This window comes from Varanus komodoensis, unplaced genomic scaffold, assembly GCF_004798865.1.
Source record: "Varanus komodoensis strain SLA01 unplaced genomic scaffold, ASM479886v1 scaffold1, whole genome shotgun sequence".
NCBI lineage: Eukaryota > Metazoa > Chordata > Lepidosauria > Squamata > Varanidae > Varanus > Varanus komodoensis.
In genome coordinates this window covers 84,339,069-84,348,194 of record NW_025335268.1, presented here as the reverse complement: position 1 = coordinate 84,348,194, position 9,126 = coordinate 84,339,069, and the positions used below count along the sequence as shown (strand labels likewise).

Sequence of the window (9,126 nt, the reverse complement as noted above, 5' to 3'; positions counted from 1 at the left end):
TTATAACCATGGAAAACCGAAGTTCAAATCCCCATTCAGCAGTAAGGTTTCCTTGTTAAATCTTAGGTGGAGAGTGATCAACCTACTACAGAGGGTTGTTGCAGAAAAAAATGGAGGTTGGGTGTTGGGGGAACCTTGAGCTTGGAGCTCTGCATGCCTTTCCTCAACCTCTACTCCGTATCTGTGTTTGTTGGCTGATGGGGAGGCATACACTAAATGGTGTTATATATTTTCATCAGACAGGAAGGGAAAATAAGGTGTGTACTGGGGGCTTCAGTGCCACATTCCTTACCTTGTCTAGCTTGATCTTTGCTGTGTAACATTGCTAAATTATCCACTAATTTAAAAAAAGCTTCCTGCAGTCCTGCAGACATCTTGAAAGCATGAAAATGTCTTTCCCTGTATCATCTCATTAAAGAATTAATTGTTTGCAGCTTTTTTCTCAAATTCCAATTCGAAGTAAATAGGCCAAGTTTAATGCAATTCTCTGTTTAAAGAAGACATCAAGTAAAGGTGGGGAAAAGTTTCCAGCAAACCTTACATATATGAGGCAGAGTATTAAAAATTGACTTTGGACAATATGGCAAAATTAATTCTTCGACATTCACAGATCACTCTTTTGTTACACTTCTTAAATCTGTACAGTGTGGTAAGTCAAACTGTAACAAAATTACTGGCACCATGACTGAAAAGCATTAGTCAAACTGAATTAGCATTAGTCTTTATTATTCATAATAATATTTAAGAGCCCAGTTCTGTAAATTTTTGAACCACTTGTTCATCAGGAATTTTTTTTTACGTATCACTGATCAATTGTGGTGCCACCGACAGTGCATCAACTATTACTAAAATGGTTGTCTTGCCTAAATGCCATATAATAGGGATAAAATGTGTATTGATATTCATCAAAATAGTAGAATGGTTAGCTGAAGGCTTGTATAGGACTCTCATCATAAAACGTGGTACTTTAGGCCATTGGCCTTGAAGGTCTTCACGCCTTTTCTTTCTATGGAGGTACTTCACTGCTATGATCATAAATATATTTACAAAAGTTAATTGGTTTAACCTCTGGCTTTCCAAAACAAAGACACAAACAAACCTCATTCCTCGTGTACAAGGTTTGTAAGGGAGAGAAAGAAAAATACTTTTAAATCCCTCACTGTTGGGTTTTGATAAGCAAGTCGCATCTAAAGTATACGGCACTGTGCCATGTTAGAGCACCCTACCACACATAAGCAATTTCAGTATGGTTTTGCCTCTGGTCCCCTGAGCTGGGGAGCAGGCAGTGAGCAGAAAGGTGCTGCAGGTGCTCTTGCACTTTACAGGTGTGGGGCACAGGGCTTCAGACAGGACTCCTTGGTCAAATGCCAGAATGGCATGGCTTTCAGTGGCCTTGTATGTATTTTACCTTCACAGCACAGGAAACAGTGGCCACAGTCCTGTCCCTGCAACCTTCCCCAACCTTCTGCTGTCCAGATGTGTTTACCTGTAACTTCATCACCCCCAGCTAGAAACCATTGACCGCGTTAGCTGTGGGTGATGGGGGTCAGAGCCCAACAATGCATTTATTCAACACTGTTTCTTCACAGCTCTGTTGGAGGAATGTCACTTTTTACATTGGTCACAGAATGACCAGTGATTTCCCCCAGGAAGGTTTAGCTATAAAACTAGAGTGTATTAAGACACAAGGCAGGAAATGTAAATTGTGGACGGCAAACAGATGGAATTTGCAGCTACAGGACTCTTACAGAATTTTTCAACAAGTTGTCCAGAGGTTAAGAGAAACATGCATATTGCTTCTTTCTTTCCCCTTGTGAATCACATAATACTTTAATACTAAACGTTACTAATATGAAGGATTTCTTTTAATATCCTTTGAAATGACATGGAGCTTTGTTTTCAACACCTAGTCCCAGATAAAAATTGAGAATGTGTGATGGCTTCTTTTGCATCTACAGTTTTCAAGTATAAGTCAAACATTGCACCGTTTATGTCACCTATAACTAATACTGAGATCAGACTGATCTCCCATGCTTTCTGGGCTGAAAGCTCCTGGTGGCTCTTTATTACTCTAGCCATCGTTGCAGTTACTATTCCCATACGTCTAGTTAAAAGTTTGGTGCAGCAGCAGAATGAGATGATTACAACATGCTGCTTTTTAAGTTCAAGTGTACATTTTTAAAGCAAGAGCCTGACCAAACTTTCACTTCTCCAGTTTAGGCATTGTCAGCCTTTTTAAAAGTGTGGATGGGGAGGGGAGGGCATCGTCCGATTCTTAACCCACTTGAAGAAGAGACATGAAGCTCGCATAGCGCCTGCGCCGCCGACACGACACCAGGGAACTGCCAACATCCTTGGGCATGGGGCTGATTGCTGCATTGCCATTGGGCCATTCATCATGCATCCAATGGAAATACCAGTCGAGTGCCTCTGCTCATCACTTCAGGTGCTTCTGTTCCCAAATCATGCTCCAAGGCCTCCTCAGAGCTACTTTTGGTCTTCCTGCCATCAAGGCTAGTATTAGCAGCATGTGACCCAGAGGAACCATTAGCAGTTATTGTCGTGTCTCCGTATGTTAATGTCAGGTCACTGTCATTCAAGATAAAATCAGCATCTTCATCTCTAAGCTGCTCCTGGTTCTGAGGAAAAAACAAACATGTTTGAGCTATTTGGAGAAAGAACAGCAGGCATACAACATTTTCCAGGGAGAATGACATAGGAATAGAACTAAAGGTGCTGCAGGACATTAAACCTGTGGTTTAATAAACCACAATTTTAATTTATTAATTTTAAGTTATTTAATTTATTTAAATTTATTAACTTAATAAACAGATTTATGACTGAAAACCTGCACACAATGTTATTGCTGAATACCCAGTTTTCGATCAGCTTATGCAATATGCATGCCGTTCCATACCTCGAGACATACATTCACATTCAACAGCCCTAAGACTGCAGGTCTTACAGATCAACTGAAGACCTAAGGGGCACATCCATGCGCGCAAGCCAAAAAAGCCTATGCTGTGTACAGGACATTCACATACGGAGGGTTAACAACTGATCAGCACGTTCTTCGCTGAACCTTCCCCATAAGTACCACAGTCACATCATCCCTGGGCCTCATGCAGGATTAAACTCATGGCAGTTATAATGCTAATATTCCACATCACCTCAGCACAAGGGGAAGTCCCTTTTCAAAAGAAATGCAGCCATGTCTCCAGTCAGTAGTGACAGAGATATCAAAGAGACAAGTTCTATTTTTTAAAAGATCAGTGCTTTTTCTGTTGCTGACCATATGCAAATAAAGTGATTTTGTGGTAGCCACCCATTTGGTTGCAATGTTCAAGGGAATCAATGGTGCATTCAGGAAAGGGAAGGAAGTGTATCTGCAAGGACAGCTCACTTCTTATTACAATTCAGTCCTGGGGAAAAGGAAGTGTAGACTAGGAGGTCTGTGATTCCCTAATAGTTCTAGCTCCCTTGCACCCCATAAATAAGCCCTGTATTTATTTCCTTTAGTTGCATACTAGGAGTGCCATTTAATGATTCAAAAAGATTCTTCAGCTTCTTTATTAAGCTTTTCTCTAATTAATTAAGCTTGATTTATGGTAGATATACCATAATTTGTAGCCATCACTGTGCAATCTCAGGTATAAATATGTTTTTAAAAAAACAAACCAACACTGATACCAATGAACAACTTTGCCTTATATGCATGCTCATTTACATTACGTTACATTGCCTAAAGTGGAAGGGACATGCAGATAATTCAGATGTAGCCTCAGTAATCTAAAACGTTCTTTTGAAAGAGGCCAGCAAAATAATCCATGTGGATCTCCAGGGACTTGAAAAGTTTCCAAAAATAACCCTAAGCTGGCCTCTCTGATTCCTGCATTCTTGCTGATAAGGTCTCTGAAACTCACTGGAGTAATATTTGCTTCACTTTTGCTCAACCCATTAGCAAGCAACCAGTACCAATCCCAGGACTGAGACATTTCTGGACTTAAAGTGTATCAGAGTAGCACAAAGATTTAGTTCAGCTTAGAAAATAATTGTTCAGCATTCTGCAGTGTTTGGAGCAGGAACTGCTTGCAGGATGCAATGTTCAGGTAAGACACCTCCTAGACAGTGGGACATTGGGGGGTGGGCAGCATTTCAGCATTCAGTTCAGACTAATTCTATCTAATCTAGTTCCTGGCAACCTAGCCCGTGAAAGACTAGCACTCACTCTCAAGTTCAGTCCTCAGCATTTCCAAGTACAACCTGCCTGAAATCCTCAAGGGTCACTGCATGTCAGTGCTGAGCTAGATAGACTAACAGTATCTGAATCAGTCGTAAGCAGTTTCCTACATAAGCTGATCACTGCTGAGTCAAATGCAGTCCTTACACTAATAAACACCACCTAGATTCACTTCTCTGGTTTATGGCAGAAGAAATAAAAAAACATGGATCAGTGCTACTTATAGAGGTCTGGAAATCAGTCTGATCTTACGTGCTCCAGTTAAGTGTGGTAGTGGTGGTAATAGTAATAGCCAATGCTCTGGGGCAGTTTATAACAAATCACAAAATATAAACTACAGATACAAGAAAATAAAAAATTAGTATAAAAATTTTCACATACAAAATTAAAACAGTTTGAACAACTGAAGTTTATTTCAGTGGGATGCTGAAATAATTCGAGTTTGCATTGGTGGCAGGCGGGTCTTGGTGGGACGATCATGCCATAATTGGGGGGGGGCGTTAATGGGAAGGGTCTTTCCACCTTTTGAGCCTCCCTTGTTCAGCCTGCTCTTCCCATTTAGCCAATATCATTTATAATTATATACTCCTTAAATATAATGAAATCCTTAAGCACCAGCAAAGCAGTGTATTTGCTGTAAAGCAGTGTATTTTAGACACTGCTTTAAAAGGAAACTGCAGTGTAAAGCAGTGTATTTTAGACACTGCTTTAAAAGGAAACTGCTTGGAACAGTTTTCTGGAACCTTTCAAGGCTTTGCTTCTACTGGAAGGAGACAACTTTTGCTAATTCCCCCTTCAGACCTTTGCACCTTCTGAAAAATCTGGTCTGAAACTTTGGGGCAACAGGATGGGCAGCAGCACCGTCAGGGGAAGGAGGACTGGACAAAGTGAATCAAAAGACTGGCTTCAGCCAGTGGATCAAAAGACTTCCATGGATGGAAGGAGCCCTTCCATTCAAAGAAAGCAAACCATGCATGCACACACATACTTGCACACAGATAAACTGTATTTTAGAAACATCTGCTATGTGAGTGTCCGTATTATTCATGTGTGCAGTTATGGTTTTTTTAAAAAGTGGGTCATGGTCCCAAACAGATGCCAAAGTTTATCTCCAATCATTGTAATAGAGCTGCAGTTATTCATAACCAGAGAGGACAAGGCTGTTTGCATGGGCTTCATCTTCAGAGCATTGTTCCTATTTAAATTGCTTAACATGATAAACATGAGTGTCACAGTTTGTCTCCTGGACCATTCATCTCTCTCTCATTCATTTTTCCAACGCTAGTAAAAATCTTTGTGACAGTTTAAGAAGTCAGTGGGAAACAAAGGTATACTTGCCTCATAAACTTGGGGACTGGTCAAGCAACGTGCTAGCAATCCACACCAACTTGGAAGAGTTGTTGTCAGCGGAGGGCCACTGTGTGTAAGAATGGGCTTGAGGTAACTTTAAAATCTTGTTAAGGAATATCTTTGAAACAAAGACATAGTCACTACCCTTAACTTACTCACCAGATCCAGGAAATTCTTGAGCAAAGTGATTAAAGGTCTGGAGGCAGCCTGCAAAGGCTGTAAATGTCCTTTTTGTAAAGGCTTATGTATATCACTGTCACAACATGCAGAAGTATCATGCATCCCTACCCCAGTCCAAGCATCCCGGGAACAAGCTTCAAGCCATTAAGAAGGCCACAATGTACCATGTTACAAGTTGCAGCAGTGGCTTGAAGAATCCACCAAAGGCAGCCAGTTTGGCCACTGCTTAGGCCATGTGTGATCTGCAAATGTGCAGGACCTTCATTTGGCTACTGCTTTTCCTTCTCATGTTGGTCCAAGGACCAGTCAAAGAGCCGACAGCTCCTCTTTTCCACTGTTGGTTCTAACAGCTTGAAAAGGATACTTGTGGTCAAAGCTGTACCAGAGCCTGAAGATCCAAACACTTTCCTTTTTTGCCTGGTTCCTTTGTTCAGCTTCTGGACCATCCTGAAAATATAAGGATCTATTTAATATGAGGGACCTAGAGGGTGCTCAGAAAAGTGGGCAAATGCCTTTTGGAGGAGCAACTCTTGAGCTATGCTTAGTGAGCTCAATCAAATAAGGCAGAAAAGTGATCCGAGCCCCTCCAAGTCCACACTGAAGACATTTCAGATGATAGTCTTCCCTTCTGTTAGGCAAGCATCAAAAATGGAGAAGACGGGCCTAGAGAACAACACATGGGCCTAGAGAAAGAGGAACGGCTGCTCAAAAAAGGAAGTTTTTCCTGGTTGTAGGCCTTGCGCAGGCCCAGAAACCCATTATCTGTGATGCACAGAAACAACGAAGAACACATGCTGATCATTGCGAAGGAAAAAGAAAAGCAAACGTTCTGTTTCACCTGGCTATGGAGATTTTATAGAATGAATGGGGTTCTTTCCTCAATTTGATTGGGATTGGACAGTGAGGCTGGTGGAAGATCAGAGGAGGCTGGAAGATTCAGTTGGGGCAGCTGGAAGGAATGGAAATGGGAGGAGCCTTAGGCAATGGTACTTGTGCAGGCCCTAATGCTGTTTCTTGCAAGATATGGCCGAGTACACAGCCAATAGGGATTGTTTATGCCACAAACCATAAAACAAAGCACAGCAAAACAGCCCCCCAGCTTATTGGCCTCCACACAGGTATCTTTGAAATACGTGTCTTTGCAAATTTTGCATTTTGGAAAGAATGGTTAGACTATCTAATGAATATCCACCTGGGGCACATGGTAATGCTAAACCACACACACACACACACTCACACCAGCGGGGCGGGGGGGGGCTCTAAGTATCCTTTGACAATTGTTTTTGAAAGTGTGTGTCAGTTTAAAAGGGCAGGGATATCTCTGACTTTGTTAGCTTTCTCCTAAAATAACCTGAGCCATAAGCCTCTCATTTCCTTTGAGAAAAAGGAGCCTTTAAAAAACAGACATAAACAGACATAGATGGATTGAATGCCACCTCAGAGCTGCTCAAGTTAAAAGCATTACATCTTTCATTTAACAGGTCTAAGCAAGTTAGCACTGTACCCTTGTCTTGGGGGGTTTGATAAACCCCAGATCAGGCCAGGCTTCAGTAGTGTTAACATGTTAAATGTAATCTGTTTAATGCAATAGCGGAACACAATGTGATCAGGCCACCTGTTTTCCAGCTGTTATTTGATTTAGTTCTGCTTCCTCTTTTGTCCTTTAGTTAAAAGCCCTGCTGAGTCAAGTCAGGGGCTGGCGGGTAGGGTGGAGAGCACAAAATAGGTTAAGTTTCCCAGTTGTCAAACTATTCTTGATAGTATCAAGGAAAAATGAGATTGACATGTTTGCTTTGTGCAAGTACCTCCATTATGCAGAAGGGATAGGCAGCTTCACCTATTGAAAAAAGAGCTTCTTGATCTAAAACAGCCACGATTATCATGAAAACCATGATAATCAAAAGTTGGTTTACACAGGCATTCTATAGTTGTCTGTGGAGTTTTTAGTCTGGCCAAGAACAAAGAGTTCTCAGAGCAGACTGCATGATAAAGAAGCAAAAGGTGGTGGTGGAATTGGGTCTCCCTTACAAGAAATTCTTATGGTGGTGGCACATCATACAGATGTGATATGCAGGACAGAGCAGGAGGAGGACTGGCCAGAGGTGAAGGTTCTCAGAAACATTAAGCTGAAGCTTTTCCCCAATCCCACCAGCACTCCACTGGAAGAGGAAGAACCAAGAAGCAAGTTCACAAGGAAGAAGGCATGTGGGTACCCTTTCTTGTGACAGTACAAGCATGAACACTGCCTGTGAATCATGGATCTTTCTCCACATATATGGAGCTTTCTCCACAAAAAACCAGTCTGCATTCCTTCCCAGTTGGATGCTGACTGTCTGGATCTAGGAATGCATCGAATGGCAGCTCTCATAGATGTGAAGAGCATATAGGGATGAGTTAGAATTGCATTTCAGTTTGCTTTTGATAAGAATTCACCCACATTCACAAAAGTCTTTCATGTTTGGGACTGCAAGAGATTAAACATATTTGAATGTGGGGAAAAACCAAAACTGATAGCTATGTCAAGCTTGGCCTTAAAGGCCTGGGTTTGAATCCCTATGTATTCAATCATATTTGTATACTCAATTAAAGCATGCCATTTTCTGATAGGCACTTTTAACATTTTTATGACAGGCAAGAGACAACATGACCTTTCCAGGCTGAGAACATATTGAATCTGGTAGATGGGTAAGAATTTGTTTTAGTCCAGTTTAGGTAAGAACCCATAACCATTCACACGTTTCTTCACATTTGGGGAAGAACTTCAGATTTAAAAAATGTGAAACTGATGGAATCATCTATTTCCAAGGCACACTCACAAAGACGGCAAGAGGAACACAGAGCCGCCGTTCATTTAAATCTGCTGCAAAAAGCAATTCCAGTGAGTGCACAAACCAGTTTTATTAAGCACAACTCTTGTCCCAACACATTTTGCGTGCTGAATAATTCAGCATGGGACTATATGGATGTTATCTCTGTCACTCACTCCAAACGGGAGCACTAATCATAAATCAGCAAGGGCTCCCCTGCAGATGAACCAAATGCTCAGAATGCATTTGAACAATTGTGGCTGGGCCTCATAAAAGCTCGCTCCTGCATCTCCTGTAATTACTTGCACATTTGTGGTGCCACTGTCTCCAGCATGACATTTATACATGACAGCCAGCACACTCCGAGCAGACATTCTGGGCAGCCAGATTCCAGGGAGCTTGGATGCAGTCAGTGGGAGAGTTTGCTCGGGGCTTCAGGGGAGATAACTCCTAGCACTACCATGCAGAAGGAATTACACAATTCTACCTTGTTTTCTTAAAAAGATTTTCTGTAGAAGGAAAAAAGGCAGAAGGAGCAGAGGGAAAGCA

At 41.6% G+C, this 9,126-nt stretch overlaps 1 protein-coding gene across 2 annotated transcripts in view; it reads right to left on the bottom strand.

The window, feature by feature from the left end:
* Positions 1–444: 444 nt before the first annotated feature.
* The window catches only part of SLC9A7 (solute carrier family 9 member A7), a 52,637-nt gene continuing 43,955 nt past the window's right edge, over positions 445–9,126 (bottom strand). For both annotated transcript variants that reach the window (XM_044433083.1, XM_044433090.1), the window contains 3 exons: positions 6,135–6,217; positions 5,579–5,684; positions 445–2,639 (listed from right to left, as the gene is read on the bottom strand). In XM_044433083.1, the coding sequence (XP_044289018.1) occupies positions 2,397–2,639; positions 5,579–5,684; positions 6,135–6,217 (432 nt within the window). In that variant the 3' untranslated portion in view covers positions 445–2,396. The remainder of the gene's footprint in view (positions 2,640–5,578; positions 5,685–6,134; positions 6,218–9,126) is intronic.